At 33.7% G+C, this 25361-nt stretch overlaps 1 protein-coding gene across 1 annotated transcript in view; it reads right to left on the reverse strand.

Moving 5' to 3' along the window:
- The window catches only part of LOC106131717 (uncharacterized), a 102876-nt gene that overhangs the window by 63395 nt on the left and 14120 nt on the right, over positions 1-25361 (reverse strand). Inside the window, exons 8-13 of the mRNA XM_060951883.1 lie at positions 25127-25267; positions 24180-24312; positions 23620-23762; positions 21799-21973; positions 19483-19574; positions 7267-8699 (exon numbers count right to left, since the gene is read on the reverse strand). Of these exons, the coding sequence (XP_060807866.1) occupies positions 7267-8699; positions 19483-19574; positions 21799-21973; positions 23620-23762; positions 24180-24312; positions 25127-25267 (2117 nt within the window). The remainder of the gene's footprint in view (positions 1-7266; positions 8700-19482; positions 19575-21798; positions 21974-23619; positions 23763-24179; positions 24313-25126; positions 25268-25361) is intronic.

The raw sequence follows: 25361 nt of genomic DNA on the forward strand, positions 1-25361 counted from the left end.
CAGTGATGTGACGTCAATAAGTGATACCTTGTATACAATTTTGAAAATAAATCTATACTATTCTATTCTAATAGTTACGACCCGATTTTAATGAAAGGCACAGACAGAATAGAGTAATATTTGCAATTTTTTTTTTGATTTGATTTAAGATAAAGTCAATATCCATGAATTCCTCTACTATAAAAAATATACAAAGTGCAAAGTGCAAAAGTAGTTAGTGCGCTCGGCCGAGCGAGAGAGCTCGGCCCAGTGAACAAGATCATCTGCATCAGACGATGTGCAATCAACTATTATACTGCATATTATGAAATACTAGCTGTGCTAGCGTCTCCGTCCGCGTGGAATAGTTATTTAGGGCATCATTAAAGTCCCCAAGGATAAATAATTTTCCTCCTTTTTTCACATTTTCCATTATTTCTTCGCTCTTATAGTTGAAGCGTGATGTTATATAGCCTAAAGCCTTCCTCGATAAATGGTCTATTCACCACAAAAATAATTTTTCAATTCGAACCAGTAGTTCCTGATATTAGCGCTTCAAACAAACAAACTCTTCAGATTTATAATATTATTAGTATAGATAGTATCGTTGAGTTAGTATCTCGTAACACAAGTCCCGAACTTACTTCGAGGCTAACTCAATCAGTGTAATTTGTCCCGTATATATTTATTTTATTTCTATTTATTGTCGTGGGAATTTCAGAGTTAAAAATACTTATTGCCGTGTGGTTCCCGGCACCAATAGAAAAAAGAATAGGACCACTCCATCTCTTTGCCATAGATGTCGTAAAAGGCGACTTAAGGATAGGATTATGAGTTTGGGATTCTTCTATTAAGCGACAGGCTAGTAACCTGTCAATATTGAATCTCAATTCTATCAATAAGCCAAACAGCTGAACGTGGCCAATTGGTCTTTACGAGAATGTTGGCTCTGTCTACCCCGCAAGGATATAGACGTGACCATATCTATGTATGTATTATAAAATACTAGCTGTGCCCGCGACTCCGTCCGCGTGGAATAGTTATTTTGGGTGAATAATTTTCCCCGTTTTTTTCACATTTTCCATTATTTCTTCGCTCCTAATAGTTGCAGCGTGATGTTATATAGTCCAAAGCCTTTCTCAATAAATGGTGTATTCAATACAAAAATAGTTTTTCAATTCGAACCAGTAAAAATTATTGAATGTACAAACATGACTCTCGCTACAACGTAACTATTTCTACAGATGTTATAAAGATATGCTATTTATCTACTTCCTACATCTCGTTTAACGAACCAGTGAACCGAAATAATGAGACCCGCCTCACTAAACACCAGGATAATACATTCATACACATAGTCACGTCTATATCCCTTGCGGGGTAGACAGAGCCAACTGTCTTGAAAATACTGATAGGTAACTTTCAGCTTTTTGGCTTGATGACAGTATTGAGATTAAAATAGTGACAGGTTGCTAGGTCATCGTCTAAAAGAATCTCCTACCCTTATAGTCGCCTTTTACGACATCCATGGCAAAGAGATGGAGTGGTCCTATTCTTTTTTTATCGGTGCCGGTAACTAGACCATATGTGCGAAGCCGGGGCGGGTCGCTAGTAAGGGATAAAGTGATGAGTTTGCGTTTTTTTATCCATAGCGATGGTTGGTCGGTTTGCACGGATTTCAAAAATAATTAATCCTTATTTATGGTCAAGGGTGTCTTTGTACTTAGATTTATCAAAATCGATGCCGTAGTTCTGATATTTTTCATAACCAATTTGCCTTAGGAAGTCATGAGTGTTAATTTAATTTGATACTTTTAAAGACAAGTAAATATGAATGTCACTTAATTTCGATGGACAAAAAAAAATGCATTAAAAAAGCATCAATATTCTTATCATTTCTACAATCGCACAGCACAGTCATATACTTCAATAGCACTCCTCTTTTTAGTTCGAGTTTAAAAAAAAAACACAACAAATTAACGCACACAAAAAACTAACTTAATTGTACAAAAAGTTTTTTGCATAATACTACTTAATTAATTAAACAAATAACTTACTTAATCCAGATTCTACTATTTTACGGACCAGCCTAGTCGCGCTGGTAAACTACATCGCACTAACCACACTTAATTTAATTTACTGAAATTGAATTAACTCACCACTAACAACAAGTAAACCACATTTTCCCGAAAGTTTAGTGTTGTGCCCGTGCTTATATCGATAGGATGAATTATGAAGCCCAAAATAGAGACGTTGTTACGACGATGTTACAGATTGGTAATGGAGCATTTGAGGTCGCCTAACCATAACTCAATTACGCGAATTAGCAATTTTCTTGTAGTGTGGGGTAGAGTTGATGTGATTTATCGATATTTATCTTTTTTACAATACTAGATTTTGCGCGTCGCTTTGCTCCTATGGGATTTCTGAACAAAAGGAGCTTATGTTACTCTCGAAAATCTATTCTACATTCATACATAATTTCATTAGAATCAGTCCAGCGGTTAACTGTAAAACCAGAACAGACTTTCGCATTTAAAATATTAGTAAGAGATATTAGTAACACGCTTTTTCTTATCTTGTCACTCAATTTTATATCAATCACAGTACTTAACGCTGTCATTTTCAACACGTTTATTTTGCTTTCAAGATCAAATTTCGCAAAAAAAAATCGATTTTCACTTCTATATAAAAAATTAATTAAAAGTGAGAAGTATTTATTAATTATTTCGAAATATTTCGAACATTACTTATATCTACTAACCTAATTGTCACATCTTTTCGTTGGGAACCATTTGCCACTTTGCACCACCAGAAAATTAATTTAATTTTATACCTGTCTAAAATATAACATAATTATTACCCGTAGCTTCGTCCGCGCGAATATATCGCCACCTACACGCGCGAATTTAAAACAATACAGGTTTCTCGCAAATCCAACGGGAACTTTAGTTTTTATCGGGATTAAAAAGTCCCTATATCCTACTCCAGACCTTATATAACTTATCCTAACTAAATATAATATTAGTTAGGATAAGTTATTTAAAGTCCAGGTTAACCTGAAATGCTTAATTGACGAGTCAATCTTGTTTATCGATATCGATATTTCCAATTTATCGCGACACAATGTTTTCCCTAATCCCTCATAAGTCGGTGAAGGAGGTCAAATAAATGATACATTTATTTTCTGTTCTCTTTGAAGCTTATTATAGTCTGATGCCATCAAAGAGATTAGTTTTGAGTACAACATAGATATAATCACGTCTAATCCCTTGCGGGGTATACAGAGCCAGCAGTTAGACTGAGAAAGGGAAAAGCAAATTCACTTGGGATTCTCCTTGTAGGCGATGGGCTAGCAACCTATCACTATTTAAATATCAATTCCATTGTTAAGCCAAACAGCTGAAAGTAGCCTTGCACTCTTTTCGAGACTCTGACTACCTCGTAAGGAATATTAGACGTGTGATTATATTATTGTATCAACGCAAAGCTGAACATAACCGATTACAGGTTTCTTAAGAAACATGATCATATTATAAGTGCTATAAAGTGAATTGACGAGCTAACATGACGACAATTATGCATTTGGATGAAGCGAAAGAGCTATGCAGGGATCGGAGTAAGTAGAAAGATGCAGTCTCCGTCTACCCCTCTGGGAAAGATTCGTTGTTGTACCTATGTATAAACGCTATAAAATATTCAATGATTCATTTTCTTATGGTATACGACGGTATAATTATTAAATTGCCATATATAAAGTTACTTCGATAATAACTCCGTATACAATGACTCCCAAAGGACCATGTAAGTTGGACAGGGGAATTAACTAAATGACCACTTACCTAAATTAAGGGGATAGCTTTTAAAGTGGATTTGGTTGTAAACTACTGTAACCCGCGACTTTGCTTGTCGGGTCTTGGATTATATTGAATTTGTAATCATTTTCTTATAAACTAACTAACTTTTTAAGTAATTTCTAGTTAAAAAAAAACACTTAGGGGTATGAGGAATACATGTTGGCCGATTCTCACACCTTCTCAATATGCTCACAAAATTTCATGAGAATCGGTCAAGCCGTTTCCTGAGTGTTGAAACAGTTTCCCCAGAACCACACGGCAATAGATAAACAATGAATAGAATTATTTAGATACAAGAACTACCAATGACTCTTCTCTAAGTTATGTAAGAGGCCTTTCCTGAGTGTAGAAACAGTGTCCCCGGAACCACACGGCAATAGATAAACAATTAATAGAATTATTTAGATACAAGAACTACCAATGACTTCTCAAAGTTATGTAAGTGTACATACATATATTAGTTTATCGCTAACCGTTGCTCTGACGGTGAGGGAAAACATCGTGAGGAAACCTGCACATTCAGGCAACTGTATTTGTAACCAGGATCCATACGGGTAAGGTTAGGTTAGGTTAGGCACAGGTTCGAATCTCACTTCGGCCATGTACCAATGACTATTTTCAAAGTTATGTACGTTAGTGCCGTGTGGTTCCCAGCACCAATAAAAAAAGAATATATGTATGTATGTATATTAGTTTGAATACTAACCGATGTTCTTACGGTGAGAATAAACATCGTGAGGAAACCTGCACATTCAGGCAACTGGATGTATAACCATGATCCAATACGCTGCAAAAGGTCGGATGGGAGTCGCTTAGCGTTGAAAATTCCGAAAGAAACAAATTGTTTTATTCGATGAAAGAAACGTTTTTTCGTTTTTTACCATTTTATTGGTTTGTTACATTGAAATATATCAGAATAAAACCTTGGGGAAAAAACGGTTTTATTGAGATTTTCGCCGTTTGTTTCGAAAAATAAGAAAAAAACGATTGGAAAACTATATATATTCTATGTATAATTACCAATTTTTAAAACAATGATGCATATTGTAAGGAAATCAATACTTTTCCTATCGTATTTTTCCGTTTTATTAATAAAAAACATGAATTATTTCATTATTATCTTTCTTGAAACTTTCGTAAAAAACTTGTATAAAAACGAGGGAATTTGAAAAAAACCGGAAAATTTCCCGCTTTTTTCAACCCTAGAGTCGCTTCGTGTAAAAACCTGACTCACCCAATACAGGATCCATGGTCAAAAGTATACCCCTGACTCCTCTCCAGAGAGGTGATGATGCAACCGGGACTAAAGCCTCGTTAGAAGAGGTTCGTAATAACGTCTTCGTAACGACGGCCTCTGTGGCGCAGCGGTAGTGCGCTTGTCTGTGACACCGGAGGTCCCAGGTTCGAATCCCGGTCAGGGCATGATGAGAAACGAACTTTCTCTGATTGGCCTGGGTGTTGGATGTTTATCTATATAAGTATTTATTATAAAATATAATATCGTTGAGTTAGTATCTCGTACCACAAGTCTCGAACTTACTTCCAGGCTAACTCAATCTGTGTAATTTGTCCTGTGTATAATGTTGTATGTCTTTATCCCTTACGGGGTAAATAGAGCCGACAGTCTCGATACATATCATGTGTAAGAAAAGATTTCCTGTAACGCCATTGTTAACGCGATGAAACCTTTTCAATGAGAGCAGGCACCCTTGATCCCTTTAGACAAATACATTTAAAAACAACCTTATTGTACATTATAATAGGTCATAAATTCTATTGAAGCATACTCACTCTCCTTTTGACGAGTAAATAAAGTTATTCGAAAAACTATCTTATTGCAATGGAATAGACCTGAAAATGTTTTGAAAAATTTGTGCCGTGACAGACCTATAACAGTGCAATGAAATTTAAGGCTTAAGTTTTCAATGATAAGGTATTTTTTAATGTGAACGCCAAAGATGATCTTGTAAATTTTATTTGTTGTTTTATACCAATAATTCAAGTTCAAGTCGATATGAAGAAGATCAATGTTAGAATACACGTGTTATTGTTAAAAATAATTTAATTAAAAAGTATAGATAGATTTACAAATAGATTAATAATTTACGTAGACTAAACTCAACTCAACTGCAGGACTACATCTCTTTTCCATGGATGTCGTAAAAGGCGACTAAGGAAAAGGCTTAAATACTTTTCTAGATTCCTCTTTTAGGCGATGGGCTAGCAACCTATCACTATTTGAATCTTATTCTATCATTGAGCCAAGCAGTTGAGCGTGGCCTTTCAGTCTTTTAATGACTGTTAGCTCTGTCTACCCGCATCGACATGATTATATGTTATGGACTCAAAGATCTAGGTGTTCATTAAGATACTTTCAAATAGCACATGCATTTCTTATAAATTTGTTTATTTTTATATTAATTTATTTTACAAACTTAGAACTTGCCCCCCCTAACGCGACATATTTCTTATAAATTATTACTTAATACGTTCTAAAGTACCATTAAACAGAATTTCTAATATTATTTCTTACCTTTCAAAGGGAACAAAATTTTGTGTCGGAGGTTTATTATAAATATAAATTTAATTTTTTTGTAAGGTGGTGTTAAATTCATCACTTATTTATAGATGGCGTTAAATTCATCACTTTTTGCAAAGATGGCACTAAATTCACTCGGGCGATGTTGCTGTTGAAAAGCTAGTGTCAAAATAAATATGAATTCGGTCAATACTTCAATAAAAATACCATAAGATAATAAATTAGATACTTCGAAAAAGTACCGCCCGTCTATTTCGGTGGACGTATAAAATAATAACATGCCCCAATTTCACGACACGAACGTACGCACGGACGATAAACTTCTTTTAAAAATAGTAAAGCGGACAATTATTCTTTCCACATATTTGTAAAACTTACTAATATGTATTACAAATTTGATAGTGAGTTTGTTTGTTACGTCTTTACAGTTAAACCATTGAACTGATCTGCATGAAAGTTTGCGTAACAATGCATGAGATTTTGCATAATAAGTATATCAAATCAAATCATTATCATGGGACACTTCATATCACATAGTAATTGTCATATCTTTCGGTTCCACAACATTGGTTGACGTCAGATAAATTACTTAAAACTTAAATTACTGCCGCTTCCAAAGCGTCAGTGCAGAAAAAGCGGTAACAAACTACACTGCAGCATTTTCTTCGCTACACTGTGTCTGCAGAAGGACATATCTTTTATCTCGGTAAAATAAAATTGTTTTAAAATGTTTGCTAAGAAAGAGTAGGACTTTATACTACAGGCATATCTTGCTTATTAGAAAGTCCTAACGATGTAAATTTGTACACTTTGCTGTGAACGAATTAATCGCATTTTCATTTCCATATAATTGTGTTATCTGGTTGCAAATAAAGATTGATTATAACTTACCTAGATCTCCTCGATGGCACGAGGAACTTCAACGGCCCAGCGGATTTTCTTCTGTCCTTCACTACGGGCGCCATTAAGAAGTTCTCATCATCAGTCTCAGATCCACCACTGTCCAAATTCACCAACGCTGGAGCTGACATACGTCTGTCAGGTATAATCTTAGGCCCCTCCAACATATCCCTAATCACTTCACAGAATTTACAAGCGTTCGCCTCAGCTATATACGCTTTAGTTATAGCGTACGCGTAATTCTCTAAGAAACATTTGTGGCACCCCGGAACGTAACTGCTGTCCAAATCGGTTGACTCCTCACTGGGCGTTTGCTTCTTCAGTTGCAACTTCTTCTCCATGGTCGCCAAGTTGTTCGCTAATATCTTGTTCTGTTCATCTTTATATTTCTTCTCTTCTGCCTCCAGTTTTTTCTGACGTATCTCCTTTAAACACTCGTCTTGGTCGTTGTAATACTCAACGCATTTACGCTCCTTCTTGGACGGTTTTGTAGGACTTCTCTTTTTGAGTTTATTACTACTTATGTTAACATTTATTGGTTCAATTCTCAAGGACTTCATTTGTTTAATTATATGCTCTTGAACGTACGGATGGCCGTAAGACGACGCATCTTCCGCGACATTGGCAGTGATCTGTGCATTCACAGTTTTGGCACTTACGTCGTTGTCTTTGTTTCTAACTATTTTATCGTGTTTACTCTTGTCTTTGATGTGATCGGCGTTGTTTTTACGAGCGTTTTTAACTGCACACTTCGCAGATGAGGAGTCGTCGTCGAGACACGTTTCGTACCCGTCTACTTCGTGATCGATATACAAAAGAGAATTGTCTTCCTGGACGGAAATGTTTTTGGTCGTATCGAAAAATCTAATGGCTTCGTCCGGCGAATTCAAACACTCTTTCCAACTCTCGTCACTTTTAACCTTCTCTAGAGTCGTTTTACCGACTCTATTTTCATCGCACTCCTTCCAGTATTTATCGAAACTAATCCTTTCTAAGCCTGTTGGGGTCACGGCGAATACCATTTCGTCTGATGTGGAAATATCTTTACTCTGTTGTGTAGACAAACATGGTTCTTCATCTTCTTTTCTATCTACTGATTTACTTCTTAAATTCAGTTCTCTGGGCGTTACTAAAGCATCATCCTCAGTGATGGTCATGTCGTCATCTTGATCATCTAATGACTCGACAGACTTTGATGTTTTCAAATCAGATACGCCATTTATTCTATCGTCTTTCTTAGCGTCAACCTTGACATCATCACAACTGAAATCACCAAAGGCGGATACTTCCTCGTCCTTAATTGATGATTCTTCAGGTTCTAAACATATTTGGACTACTTCTAGACCTTCCCCATATTCTTGTAGACACTCGTGGAAGGAATCCATTCCCGTGTGGTCATCAGAAGCGAGGGAGTTTATACATTCCTGTGAAATAATGAAAATATTTAGTAACAAAATTAACATAATATTGATATAAGCCTTTACTGGCCAGCTTTAAATCTACTCACACTTGCTATCTTTATACCTAATTATTGCCTCTTTTCTTTCTGTTCTTCATTGCTTCTCCATAATATTTATTTTCATTGCACAAAATATAAATGCAAATAGCACAATTGGCGGACTTAATGCTAGAAACATTATCTGCCAGTCAACCATTGGGTCTGACAGAGAACTTTATGTGTGGTTATGTGTATGTATAACCTCTCTGTCTAAATACACACATATTGATATATTTTAAATATTTATGTAAGTTTAATTCAATAAATATATTGATGTACGTCTATTATTAGTAACTATATGATTTGATAATTATGTATTATCTTACTAGTTCGAAACAAATTTTCTTAAAACTCTTTTACTTCGTTTACAATGGTTGGAACTGGCCACTTCAAAAAAAAAATGAGAAGAAAATTTTCGTAAATAATAAATTTTCGTAATTTTCGAAAAGTTCTCTCGGAATTCTATTTAGTTATAAAATAGGACCAATTTAATGTTTGTCTGTACAAGTATTATCCGTAATTAAAGTTCATGTTTTTAAGTTCAAGGTGCAATTTCCTTGCCGTGTGGTGCCTAGCACCAATAGAAAAAAGAATAGAATCACTCCATCTCCAAGTTTATAAGCCTATCCCTTAATCGCCTTTTACGACATCCACGGTTAAGAGATGGAGTGTTCGTATTCTTTTTTCTATTGGTGCCGGGAACCACACGGCTAAATTTATAAATAAATAATGTCGATTCGACACAAGGACTTTTGAGGTTCAAAAAAAAGACAAGTTAACTTTTTCAGTGTATATTTGGCAACATACTTGAATAACAAGCGACAACATTCAACCACAGAGTTTTAAAGCAGTAACATCGAATCTAATTCTAGAGTCACAACAATTCGGTTCTATCAAGAACAAGGAATAAAACAGAAATAAATAAAAAAAAATACGTATGTTTTTCGAAAATTTTAACAAAACGTTGATCTCTCTTCAAAATATTATATATTTTTTTTTTTAATAAAACATAATTAAGAAAAGTAATTTTTTAAGTAAAAATCAATTATCAGATAGAAAGAAAAATTTATTAATTATTTATTTGTTTATAAAATTTGACTTGATATATCATATACATATATTCAAACATAACGAAAATAAATATTTAATAAACTTACTTAATAATAATAAATACGAATAAGAAAAGAAAAAAAAAATTTAATTGTTAAGTGTATTATTATCTAAAGGATATTTCAAAATTCAAAATTCAAAATTTTTTATTCATTATTATAGGATATTATTATATCGCTTAATAATTGTCGTATGGTTTAACAACTTGGTTGACGTCAAATAAATTACTTAAAAACTAAGTTTACTGCCGCTTCCAAGGCGTCAGTGCAGAAGAAGCGGTAACAAACTATTTAAAAACGTAAAAAGAAAAATATCGGTTTATAAATAAAAATATTAAAAAAAACTTTATTTTCTAATCACTGTTTTCTAGCTAATACCTAATAATTACTCAAGCATATTCTAATTTAATTAAAAATTTCCATCATTAATCAGACTATTATAATTATTTTGACACACAGTCTTTAAAGATATAAATCCATAATTAACCAAAGCGTTAATAAATAATTTCAAAAACATTTTCATATTATATACAATAAACGGCATTATTTAATTTTAAAATTCTTGCATAATTAATTTGATTTTACAAAATTAAATATATAAAAGTATAAATCCGAATAGTATTTTTGAGAGAAGTCTGTTTTATAATCATGTCTGTCTTTTTTTATACAATATCTGTCAAATTTTAACATTGTTATCAAATCAAAAATCAAATCAAATCTATTTATTGTGGAGCACAGGTAAAAAGATAATATAATTATATAGAGTACCACTGAGTCCTGTCTTTACAGACGTACAATAATTAATTACATACATTTATATAAAATAAAGTCAACATAAAAATTTAAATTAAATTGAAAATGTCAGTACACGCATCAAAAATAAGAATTATATAAATTAAATCGAATTATTATGTCAAATTGTCTTGTAGAAAATCTTTAACACTGTAATAACATCTTTCTATTAAAAGCTGTTTAATTGTCTTTTTAAATGTCACTAAATCTTCGGTCTTATAACTATCTGGCAATTTATTAAAAATCTTAGGAGCCATCCCGATCACATTATTACTGATCAAAGATTTTTGATGTCCTCCAATAACCAACTTTTGCTGGTATTGAGGTCTCACACGATCTGGCCTCATTCTTATGTCCGCTATTTTTGTAAACAAGTGGGGATTAGATTTTACAAAAAGACAAACTTCTAATATATAAATACTGGGTAATGTTAACATTTTATGTGCTTTAAACATAGGCACACAGCTGTCTCTAGATTTCAGTCCACACATCGATCTGATACATCTTTTTTGGGCCTTGAAGACTTTGTTAACTTCTACCGCATTACCCCAAAATATTACACCATAGTTTAAATGAGGGGTGACTAAACCATAATAAGCCACCAATGCAGCTTCTAATTTAACTTTTTTAGATATCCTAAATAACGCATAAGCCGATTTGTTTAGTTTTTTACATACTTCTTCGATATGAGAAGACCATGATAATTGACTGTCAACAGTAAGGCCAAGGAACTTTGTCGTTTGAACTTCGTCAATATTTTGACTATTATATTGTATGTTAAGATTAGGTGGTATTTTTCTATTATAAAATTGCATAACTTTAGTTTTCATTAAATTAATTTTTAAATTATTAGTTTCTACGAGGGGAGTTCAATGTATTCTCGGTATAGGCATGAAATAATCAGCAGAAAATTCTAAATAAAATTTATTTTTCAATATAGTCCCCTACCATCTCAAGACACTTATTTGTTCGGGAAAGTAACTTTGCGATACCCTCTAAAAAATATTTTTCTTCGTGGCCTGAAAAATGTTCGTTTATCGCTGCCTTCAACTCTTCATCGTCGGAAAAATGCTTTCCACGAAGATCTTTTTTAAGATTTGGGAATAGAAAATAATCACTAGGAGCTAGGTCCGGGCTGTAGGGTGGATGATTGATTTCTTCAAACCCACACTCCTGCACAGCAGCCTTGGCGATACGCGCCTTGTGGACCGGAGCGTTGTCGTGAAGCAGCAAGACACCTGCGGTCAATTTTCCACGTCTTTTTTCTTTAATTGCCTCCTTTAAATTACGCAGGGTGTTTGCGTAAGATGCAGCAGTAATACTTTGACCTTTTTTTGTGTACTCGATTAGCAAGATTCCCTTGGAATCCCAAAACACTGTGGCCATGAGCTTTCCTGCGGACGGGGTGACTTTGAACTTCTTCGGTGGGTCTGTTCCTTTTCTATGCCACTGCATAGACTCTTGCTTGCTCTCAGGGTCATAGTGATGAACCCACGTTTCATCACCAGTAATAATCCGATCGAAAATACTTTGTGGATTTTCACCACAAAGCTCCAAAAACTCCTTGCAACAGTCAACTCGCACTTGTTTCTGAAGCGCTGTGAGCATTCGCGGCACCCATCTTGCACTGACCTTTGACAAATTCAGACGCTCATGAAGGATAGTGTGAATAGTACCTACGGATAGCTTAGTCCTTTCTGATAATATTTTCACTCTTACACGGGCATCTTCGAGTACAAGTTTCTCGACTAATTTGACGTTTTCTTCAGTAGCGGCACTAACCGGCCCACCGGCACGGGGATCGTCTTCAATGCTCTCTCTACCCCGTTTAAATTCACTTGACCACTTCTGAATTGTAGATAATGAAGGCGCAGAATCTTGGTAAACAGCCACCATTTCTTCGTGAATTACTTTTTGAGTTTTTCCTTGTTTTGTGAGGAATTTTATCACAGCGCGATGCTCGATTTTTTTCATCGTTGTCGAATCAGTCATCTAAATTGTCTTCTCGCAATGATATCTTGAATACTAACGGTGACAATTAAATATTTTTTTTTATGTATACCCTCAAAGAGTATTATTACTTAGTGAGATAATTTAATTACCCTTAACATTAGTATATCACCTCAATACCGAGAATACATTGAACGCCCCTCGTAACCATTGAATTATATCATTTATTGTATTATTTATGTCATATTCGTACTCCTTCGGGTCGTCACATTTAATAATTGCAGTGCTATCGTCTGCAAATAGTACCATTTTTTGCTGTACTTTTTGAGGTAAATCATTAATATAAATGAGAAACAGAAGCGGCCCAAGGACGCTTCCTTGAGGAACGCCGAACTTGTTTATTCTATATCCTGACAGATGATTGATTTCTTGCTTTTTTTTGGGACAAATACTGGTTATTTCCACGCATTGGCTTCTATTATCTAAGTAAGATTTTATTAAATTTAATACATTTCCTCTGATGCCGTACTTATTTAATTTGTTCAATAGTCTATTGCGATTAACAAAGTCAAATGCTTGTGTCATATCGGTATACACTACGCATACAGGGTTCCTCTTATCCACATTTTTCATTACAATGTCCAGCATATCATATATCGCCATACTAATTGTCTTATTCTTTCTAAATCCCTTTTGTTCGTCACATAAAATTTTATATTTAGTCAAGTAATTGTAAATGGAGTCATATAAATATTTTTCAAAAATCTTTGTAAAAATTGTTCCAAGTGCCACTGGCCTAAAATTAGACATAATTTTTTTATCCCCTTTTTTATGTAGTGGTTTTATAATAGTTGGTTTAAGTTTATCAGGATAAATACCAGCAGAAATGCACATATTGATGAGAAAACATATATGTGGGGCAATATATTCACAAACAGACTTAACCACTTTTGTGGAGATATCATCGTAACCTGTACTATTGGTGTTTTTTAGTGTTCTTACAATTTTTATTACTTCCTCAGTCATAATTGGCATTAAAAACATAGATTGTGGCTGAAATATTAGATCAACTTTATCATATAATTTATTCGAAGAGTTTTCAATTTTTTCAATAAAGTACGCATTAAAAGCCTCTGCTATTGATTTAGGATCTGATATTGAGTTATCATCGTGTTGAACTTCTGATATGTAGTCTTTTTTTATATATTTATCATTTATTATTTGCCAAGTTGCTTTAGATTTATTTTGTGCGTTGTTGATGTAAAATGTATTTTGAGCCTTCTGTGTTAAATTGATTATGGTTTTAAATTTTTTTGAGTAATTTTTTAAATTAATTTTGGTCTGCCTAGATGGCGCTGTTCTATGTTTCCATAATAAACTTCTTTTTCTTCGACTGCAAATTTTTATTCCTTTTGAAATCCATCTCAATTTCTTCTTACTTTTAAATATTTTTATTTTAAGCGGAAAACAGAGATTGTAAATCATTTGAAAATTATCAAAGAAATGATTGAAAGCAGTATTGGGATCATCTGTATTATAGATACCAGAAAAGGGAAAGTTTTTTATGTGGTTTTCAAAAAGTTTTAAATATTTAAATAAATTTAAATTTAAATATATACGGGACAAATTACACTGATTGAGTTAGCCTCGAAGTAAGTTCGAGACTTGTGTTACGAGATACTAACTCAACGATACTATATTTTATAATAAATACTTATATAGATAAACATCCAAGACCCAGGCCAATCGGAGAAAGTTCGTTTCTCATCATGCCCTGGCCGGGATTCGAACCCGGGACCCCTGGTGTCACAGACAAGCGCGCTACCGCTGCGCCACAGAGGCCGTCAAAATATTAATATTAAATATTCAATCGACAAATCTCTTTTTTTAGCACGCCATTGACTTAATTTGTTGATTTTATCCATCGGTATCTCTATGATTTGAGCTGAATGGTCCGACAACGCGAATTCTATTACCTGATTTTTACATTTGAGTTGTAAGTTGTGGGCAAAATTATCTAAGCATGTTTGAGAACTCGGTCTAGTTACTTGTCTTATTTGTAATTTGAGATTATAACCCATTAGAAAATATTCAAATTCCTGGGCTAAATTCGTTTTTTTTAATACGTCAATATTGAAGTCTCCACACATAACAATTCTTTTATTACATTTTTTAAATAATGTTTTAAAAATTAAATCTAACCTATAATAAAAAGTCTCAAAATCCTTTGAAGTTGAAGGTCTGTATACACATAATACAAATAAATTACATTGAATTAATTCAACCGCACAGCACTCTACTATATCAGGCACAGATAGTTCCGCAACACAATTCAACTCATTGAAACTTACATCATTTTTTACTAAAATGCATGTTCCACCACGTTTAATATTTTTTCTGGAATAGATGGCCGCAGAACGATAATTTGGAATGTTCAATTCTTCTTCATCACCAGATTTTATGAAATGTTCAGATATACAAATAACATCTACATAAATTTTTTCATCGGCTAACTCTTCCAGATGTACTGACAAAAGATCTGACTTATTTATCAAACCCGCAATATTTTGATGTAAAATAGTCAAGTTTAAATTATTGTATTTATTTAGGAAAAAAATCAGAACTTGAAGCAGGGCTTACTTTATCCATAATATCATATTCGTCACTGTTTAAATTTTCATTATCAATTATATTCAAAATTAATTCCTGTAAGTCCCTAAATATTTGCTTAATACCATTATTATTAATAGTACCAGATCGTATGGAAAACATGTCATAATCATAGGAAAGATTCAAATTTGAATCAAGCAAATATGCGTAATTATGCGTATGAATATCTAGGTATAACAGATTGTTGAAACATTCAAGTCGCCAATTGAAAATCGTGGAGTTATTGTTACATACAAATGTCGGCAAACATAGTACAATATTAGTATGTGTTATTAATTGTAATTCTTCTCTTAAGTTTAACACTATATCAAAATAATTATTAGTTTTCTTGAAGTCTTCATCTCCAATAAAGATGACGCAGCAGTCTTTGTTAGTGTATTCTTTTAATTTATTATTTAAGTCTTCAATCATATTCTTGATTCCACAATTCGGCTTTAAATAATGACATATCCTGTAATTTCCAAAAGTACTTTCGGCAATGGACAGCATCTTGTTATTTTTATTAGTACTTATTAAGCATATTTTTGTTACACTCTTTGTATCACTTACGTCTGGTTTCTGAAGTTTTTGTTTACTTCTGTTATTATCTTCTTTTTCTATTTTATCTTCTGCTAAATTTGAAATCGATTTAGAAGGTAAAGATATTTTCAGCTTTTTTGTCGATTGTTTTTTCGGAGATTTATGGTCATCTTTATCATTAATTAATTGAATACCTGTCTTCTTATTTTCGTTATCTTTATCACTAATTTTTTTAATTTTGTTATCTATCTTTTTATTTTCGTCATCTTTATCAATAAAATCATGATCTTGTCTATTTGCCAAATTTAATTTTGTAGGACTTTCTTGATAAAGCCTTTGGGAAAGTGTCGATTCTTGAAACCTTTTTTTACTTTTCTTTTTTACAGAAGCAGGAGATAAAACTTTTTCTGTACAAATTTTTTTATATGTTTCTATTACTTTTTGGCATCTATGTATTTCATTTTTTAATTTTATATTTTCCTCGTTCAAATTATCTATTTCATTGTTCGCTGAAAGTAATTTCGATTCAAGATTTTCAATCCGTTCCTGAATTTCAATCTGTGTAACACTGTTGTTAATAGATGTATTAGGTAGGCTCATTATCGTCGAATCTAACAAAGAAGAGTTATCAGAATCATTTAGTGAATTTGATATTTCTGGTCGCCTAAAAGTAATATTTTCTGAGTCCATTTATGTTTCTAAAGATATTCTTCTATTGGAACGGAACGTTTTGACTGGCAAATATGCAGGAACTCAAATTTAAAAAAGTAAATATTATTTGTTATTGTGTCAATGTCAACGTCATGTCATTCAATTGACGTATATATTTATGCCTGCCGGCTGTGACGAAAGTTTTGTGGGATGTGGTTTAAATGTTAAATTTGCTCTTATTGGCTGAATTTCGTAAAAACATACAAGTTAAATTCAAAATGTTTCAGTTGTTGGATTTTGGCAAAATTAAGATATCGTTTTGTGGTAAAATAGTTATGTTATTACGTTAGATTCAGTGTCATACCTTTGCCGCAGAAGGTTGAGGTTATAATTCTCAGCCTGTTTTCACTTAAAACTTGTAAATAGTGCACTAAATCTTCACTTTTATCAGGAGCAAACAATAACAGGTCTTACTCGCGTGACCACCGGAAGTACCCCCGTGTTATTAAATATATTCTGATACTTAATTCTATGATATGTTTTTTAACCTGTTAAGCATTTAATTCTACACATTTAATACATTTAATTACATCTTATAATAGCGTACAATAATTTGAGATCATGAATTATTTTAATTGACTAAGTGAAAATTTGACCTGTGATTTTAATCTGCGAAGATGGAAAAAATTATAATAATTTAAATTTTATAACTTTTTGCCATGTGGTTCCCGGCAACAATAAAGTAAGAATAGGACCACTCCAGCTCATTCCCATGGATGTGGTAAAAGGCGACATAGGCGAGTAAGGGATAGGTTTATAAACTTAGGATTATTCTTTTAAGTGATGGGTTGCTACCCGTCACTATTTGAATCTCAATTCTATCATAAAGCCAAACAGCTGACCGTCGCCTATCAGTCTTTTTAAGACTGTTGGCTCTGTCTATCCCGCAAGGGATATAGACGTGTGTATGTATGTATGTTAAAACTTTTTTATATAACTATGTAAAATGGCAATTCTATCATTAAGCCAAATAGCTGAACGTGGCCATTCAGTCTTTTCAAGACTGTTGGCTCTGTCTACCCCGCAAGGGATATAGACGTGACCATATGAATGTATGTAAAATGGAACCAAAATATTATAAAAATCAGTTCATTTTTATGACGAGAATAAAACTCAGTATTATAATATCATCTACCTCATTATACCCAATTCACAATAAGTTATATTTAGTTCTAAATAAATAGCATGGCATTTTTTAAATCTATCACATTCAAATTGACTACATCATGCATAAGGTGCGTACAATATTATTTAAAATATATTATAAAAGGTGGTAGTAATGACCGATTTATTCTTACAGAGAAATTTACGACAAAATGCAATCTGAACAAAAATAAATAAATAAATGCAAAATAGGTGAATATCGAATTGTTTGTTAACTCTAATCATTATTTCATAATTTTTATTTTATTTATACATAGTTAGTTATAGAATACTCCAACGGAATAGATAAAATATTTTAAAATGTTCGTCTAAAATTCGCACGCACCCCAAATAGTTTTTTTTACTAAACTACTTAATATATAATAAATAGACACCAATTTCTCAAATCACATTACAATATCAACGCGTGGAATCAACGTTGAATATATTTCCTTAATTTTAAGATTTACCACAGAATTAACAATATAACGGAGGTTTGGGATTTAATTTAAATTAAATATTTAAAACTATCAAAACAATTTATAAATTCACAAAATGACGATTTATACCAACATAATTTCAGTGTGTAGTATGCAAATGCCATTGTTTATTAAAGTAATTAAAATATATTAAAAAATCAGTTTAATTATTTGAAATCAAATTGATGATTTATTTCACTTAATGGCATCTATACAATAACTATCATCAGATATTTGGCGGCCTGTGTGGCGCAGCGGTAGTACGCTTGTCTGTGACACCGGGGGTCCCGGGTTCGAATCCCGGCCAGGGCATGATGAGAAACGAACTTTCTCTGATTGGCCTGGGTCTTGGATGTTTATCTATGTATGTATTTATTATAAAATATAGTATAGTTGAGTTAGTATCTCGTAACACAAGTCTCGAACTTACTTCGAGGCTAACTCAATCAGTGTAATTTGTCCCGTGTATATTTATTTATTTTATTTAGGTATTTGTGCTGTTAGAACGTATTTTAATTTGTCCGTGCGTCATTTCATCGTTATTTCAGCTTTTATTTTCGGCGGAACTGTGAAAGGAGAGGGGACTGGAGGTGGTTGTGTGACGTCACGGGAACAATGTAATTGCAACTCCATAATATCTCTATGTAGTGACATGATCAGTCGAAGAAGCTTCGTGAAATATTCCAATTTCTGAAAAAAAAAATTTTTTAAATTAAATATTTTAATATAAAAACTTTTAAAATTATTTAAAGCATGCTTCAATATTGTACACTAAAGGGAAATTGTAAAAGAAAATTTAATAAATAAATGAACAAATCGAAAATCTTAGAGCGGCGAAAATTCCCTTTACTGTACACAGTTTGGAAAAAGAAGAATTGAATTAATTGCATGCTGATTTAAGTTACAGCTCTAAGCAAGGAAGCTATAATAAAGAAAAAACGCCAACTTACTTTAATTTTTCCCAAAAGTGTACAATATGAAGTTCGTTCGCAACTAGCACTTGTTCTCGTTATTAAAATTATTATAACAATTCACACACATGTTTTATGCCCAATGTTTAATTTTTTGAAATCATAATATTTGAATAAATAAATGAAATTTAACTGTTTTATGTAAAACAGAAAATTATGCCACTGTCAAAATTCTATATAAAATAATAATTTGTTTTAATTTGATTAGATTAATAAAGAAATAGATAATTATAGTATTATTAAAATGCTAAAACAATTAAATACCTAATTGACTTTTTTATAACATTATAAGGAAATTATAAATATTAAATTAATTTTTATAAAAGTGACGTAAAATGTAACGTAATATAAAGGTATGCACACACCTGACTGCTCTGCATGCTGTGACCATTCGCCTTCTCGCCGCCAACTACAGTACTGCAAGGAAGAGGCTTGGCCACGCCTATAGTTACTATTCCTGTAACAAATGATGCAAATTTAAAATTGGTATTCATTATTATAGGACATTTCAACATCACTTAATAATTGTCATATCTTTTGGTTTCACAACATTGGTTGACGTCAAATAAATTACGTACGCTACAAAGCGTCAGTGCAGAAGAAGCGGTAACAAACTGCACTGCAGCATTCTCTTCAATAACGTCAACTTCACAATTATCCAAACTTATAACACAAATGTGGACGACAGAACACATTGTTACGATTAATTGATTCATACGAAATTAGAAAGGAATGGAAAATATATGAGCTTATCTCTTAACCCATAAAAAATTACGAAAATCCACGCAGTCGCGGCCAACAACTAGACATTTATTTTATTTGTGCGAATTCTTACATATACCTACAGTTATACACAGACGATTTTGATGTACTTACATAATATATTATACTATAATGATATATAAATAATGTAATATTTTTTTATTTCCTAATAAAGTTACAAAAAAGTCAATTAACTATTTAATAATTTTAATTTTTCAATAAAAATATTATTTAATATCAAAATCGTCTCTCAATGCTCCGACACACAGAGTTAGTAACATAGGTACATCATAAAATTACACTTCTTCACCAAAGGGGTAATAAGATACATTTTTCCACCCTTTTTTTCTTCAATTAATATCTGATAATTTTGAATGTATTATAGACATCACAATTATTTAGACACTCACTCAGTTTTTAAAGAGTTTAATATTATTGATATATTCAATTGTTTTATTTTTATTAATAGTTTATTTAGTATATTAAACTAAGACACCAATTTTAATTATTTTGTGAACTCTTCAAGTTCTTACACTGACACGTATTTAGCTCAGATAAGTTATAGTGATGTGAAAATAAATATATTTGCTTTCTGATTATTTTACATGGAGTTACGAAATAAATAATGGAGATGCAGTGTATGTCATTTTATTTTATTCAAGTTTAATCTAAATAAAACAGTAAAAACAAAAACAATAAATTAATGCGAAAATTTTCATGGACAAACCAAATTCGAATCTATTAATAAATATCGTTTATTACGTAGGTACATATTTTTCAGCTTTTGTACTTAGCAAATTTATCGACTTTTAAAATTTTATTTATTTAGAAAAACTTTGTAGAGAGCCAATAATGCTTTCTAAATAAATTTATTCCAGTAATATTGTTCATATTATTTAAATCATTAAAAATTATTACAATTAAAAAGAAATCGTTTTTCATAGGTACTATTAAGACAATATATTACCAGCTCCTGCATTTTTTAATCTCCTAACAATACTCAAGATCATTAAACATTTATTTACGACTTTCTGTGTTATTGTCATAAATAGTAATGTCTTACGTCAACCAAGTACCTGTCTGATAACGTGATTTATCATGAACTAACTACTTGTCTTGTCCTTTTTCACTGATTTCATTGTGTTCTCTGAATGAACTACTGTGATTTTCTAGATAAATATCTGTAGCAGGAGCGATGATTCGGCTCGACCGCCACCAAAGGGAAGATCTTCCGCCAGGCTAGGAGTTATGATAGTATATGACTCCGACGATATTGTGTCGGAGGTTGTATATATGCTCCAATCCGTGAAATCTTTGCTTGCGCGATTTAGGTTTTTCGCTGTTTTTGACTGATAGTGTCGCGTGATATTTCTTTTTTATTATTGTGACGTGTGGCATAGAGATGTCGCCACATATATTTTATTGCAAATAAATTAGTGAAAAAAAACGGGGAAAATTATTCATCCTTGAGGGCTTCAATGATGCCCAAAATACTCGTAGCTATTCTACGCGGACGGAGTCGCGGGCACAGCTAGTTATGAATACGTTGAGCAGAGGGGGACACAATAGTCCGAAGCAGGTCTCACCTTTGTTAGCCCCCTTGATAGCTTGTACACCAGCAGCTAGACTTCTGACCACATCTGGTCCATTGACAAACTCCAGCCTGTCTCCAGACGTTAAGCAGAGGGGGACACAATAGTCCGAAGCAGGTCTCACCTTTGTTAGCTCCTTTGATAGCTTGGACAGCAGCTGCCAACGGACTCCTGGCCACGTCTCGTCCATTGACAGACATCAGCCTGTCTCCAAACGCAAGGAGACATTTACTAACACGCACTAAATAACAGACTTGTCTACTCAGTATAGTTCAAATCATCTTTATAGTCCATAGGGACACAGTGGTCTCCCGAAGCAGGTCTCACCTTTATTAGCCCCCTTGATAGCTTGGACGGCGGCGGCCAACGGACTCCTGGCCACGTCTCGCCCGTTGACGGACATGAGGCGGTCTCCGGGCGCCAGGCGGCCGTCCGCCGCGGCCGCGCCGCCCGCCACCACCGACCGCACCACGATTACTGAGCTCCCGGGCTCCGAAGGGTCCTGTTGGAACATATACATATATAACTGAATGATTCTATGCTTGGTGATAAAAAATACTATAGATTAATATCGTGCCGTGTAGTTCCCGGCATCAATAATATCATCATGGAAAGGTTGCTATGGCGTGTGGTTTCTGGAACTAATAGAAAAATAAAAATAGGATCACTATCTCTTTCCAATGGATGTCGTAAAAGGCGACTAAGGGATAGGCTTATTAACTTGGGATTCTTCGTTTAGGCGATGGGCTAGCAACCTGTCACTATTTGAATCTGAATCCTATCTTAAAGCCAAATAGCTGAACGAGGCCTATCAGTCTTTTAATATAATTTATAATAATTTTAGTCCTTGACATTTTACCATGGAATTTGAATTAAATATTGGGATGTCTACTTAATTATAAATCATTATTTAATATTGACATTCCGATTGTAAATTTGTATTATATTTAATAAAAATAATAATAATATTTAAATTTAATACTATTCACATGCTGTGAATTATGGCATAAGCATGACCTGTTAACACAATTAGTGTGCCTACCATGTTTTGTCTTGAATAATTATTTTGTATATACTATTATTCTCTCTCAAAACTTAATGATCTTCCCATTAATTATTATATTCATACATACATTAAAAATTAAATTAATTAAAAATTTGTTTATTTTCTCTCCACATAGGTGAATATAGGTAAGTACAGACTTCTGTTGTAAAACTTATAGTGGAGAGAACTGGTGCCTGAGCTAGGTAGTATTAAACCTCCTGTATTACAAGTCACCAGGCTCTCTCACACCTAACGATACATACCTAACTAAGTAAAATTTGACATGGCAAAGAAAAGAAACATCGAAGAAATGAAATTAATAGGAAGAATAATTTTGTTTTAACACAAATAACTACTTCTAATAAACTATAACTAGGCGTAGAAAAAAAGTTCAGTATAAGATTGTGAGACGGTATTAATGGATGATAGGGTGTGTTAGTGGATGTAAGTCATTGTCAGTGTTATGTCAGTGAAATAGTTCGGTACATTAGGATAAGATTTGGAGAATTTCTTCAGTGGAGTCATAGTCAAGAGATAAAAGCCATTTTGTCAGAGATCTTTTACACGAGTTTCTTGGCATTGAGTAAATATTATTAACTTTGTTGGCTTTGTTATAAAGAAGGGCTCCCAAGAAACAGAAGAATCTTCGCGCAAAACAGGTGTTAAATTTTTCAATAGAGCAAACCGTGGTTTTTCTTCTTTTATTTAAAAAGAGATTCGGATTGAAGCCAATTTGTGAGTGCATTCTCCGAAGAATGGAGAGGATGAACATTTGCCTGACCGTAAGAATATAATACATAAAATCACGCCTCTTTCCCGAAGGGACTGCCTCTTTCCACTTGCCACGATCTCTGCATATTTCCTTCGCTTCATCCACATTCATAACTCTCTTCTTGCAAGCTCGGCGGTTTCGGGTACTTTTGACCTGACCCTTTACCAGGACGTCCTTAATTTGATCAAGATACGTTCGTCTAGGTTTTCCCACTCCGACCTTTCCCTCGACACCTTCCATGTATATCTGCTTAGTCAACCTGTTTTCATTCATGCTCTCCACATGACCGAACCATCTCAACATACCCTATGATTATTATTATATTCCTTACCAAATAATCCAATATAGAGAAGCCAAGCCCTCGTTCCTCCTTCAGCAGCTGTATGTATGTGATCCTGTCGCTCCACATCGCCAGGCCGCTGAGGGGCTCCAGAGACCTCGACCGCTGCCTCTCCAGGTCCTCGTGACAGAACTCTGAAAGGAACACGTTACGAGTAAATTGAAATGGTCTTACGTTTTGTAATCTCACATACATACATACGGTCACGTCTATATCTATGCGGGGTAGACAGAGCCAGAGCCTTGAAGAGACTGAATGGCCACGTTCAGCTATTTGGCTTAATGATAGAATTGAGATTCAAATAGTGACAGGATGCCCATCGCCTAAAAGAAGAATCCCAAATTTAAAACTATCCCTTAGTCGCCTTTTACGACATCAATTGGAAAGTGATGGAGTGGTCCTATTCTTTTTTTACTACGCTTTTATTAGCTTGGGTTGTATGTATGTATGTATGTAACGGAATCTTTGAGCTTAATTTTCATTTATACTGGTGCCAGGAACGACAAGGCATTACAACGTTACCACGATATAGACTTTAGGTGATGACTCACCATCGTGGTCATGACCAGCTGACATGACAGTGGTGGCACTGCACATGGACGCGACAGAACTCTCGGATTTGGCCTTGATCAGCCTCTGAGGAGGAGTCAGGAGGTCTTGCAGACTGCCGCCCAGGATTTGGTTCTGAAAGATTTAGAAAGATTTAGTTTTGAGTCGCTATTGTGTACATACACGCATTTTTCCCGAAAATAAGGTATTTTGAGACGCTATTGTACATAGGCACCTACACGCCTTTTCCCCCAAAAATAGGTCTTTCCATTTGCCACTATCCCTGCATACATATATAATTTTTAAGTACCTAATTTCTAGTTTAAAAAAAAATTAAAGGTGTACAACCCTAACGAGTTTAAAGACTAAAGGTTATGAAAAATTAATGTTGGCCCATTCTCAGATCTGCTCAATATGCTCACAAAATTTCATGAGAATCGGTCAAGCCGTTTCGGAGGAGTACGGGAACGAACATTGTGACACGAGAATTTTCTATATGAGATTCAAACTTTATGCTCGTAAAAATGTACAAAGCATTCCCTTCATACATTGGTTTAAGATAATTGTACTCATAATTTGGTGTTTTATCCTTACATATATACACTTTAAAATATATGCAACAACAACAACATATAGTCACGTCTATATCCCTTGCGGGGTAGACAGAGCCAACAGTCTCGAAAAGGCCACGTTCATTTGTATGGCTAATTGGAATTCAAATAGTGACAGGTTGCTAGCCCATTGCCCTCAAGAGGAATCCGAAGTTTATAAGCCCATCCTTCAGTCGCCTTTAACTACATCCATGTGAAAGATATGGAGTGGTTCTATTCAAAAATATCGGAAACTTCACAGCAAAATAATTGTATGTAAATAAAATATGAATATCAAATTATTTCAATGTATCCTTTCATAAAACAATATTATTAAAGAGAAATTCATCAACTCCCACCCTTCCAAGGTTATTCTCCATCCCGCTTTTCGGGACATCGTCTCTCTTCCTCACGCACACCAACACGACCGGTGACGTCACGGCTCTCAACCGCGTCACCACCTCCACATGATGAGCTCCTAGTACCCGCCAGCCGTTGACCTGGGACCAGAAATGTGAAGAATCAAGTCGATTTTAGCGCGATAAGCTCCTTGTGGGGACTTCACCAACTTTAGTCATCATCAAACCGATCATA

This window comes from Amyelois transitella, chromosome 26 (genome assembly GCF_032362555.1).
Source record: "Amyelois transitella isolate CPQ chromosome 26, ilAmyTran1.1, whole genome shotgun sequence".
In the NCBI taxonomy this organism is placed as follows: domain Eukaryota; kingdom Metazoa; phylum Arthropoda; class Insecta; order Lepidoptera; family Pyralidae; genus Amyelois; species Amyelois transitella.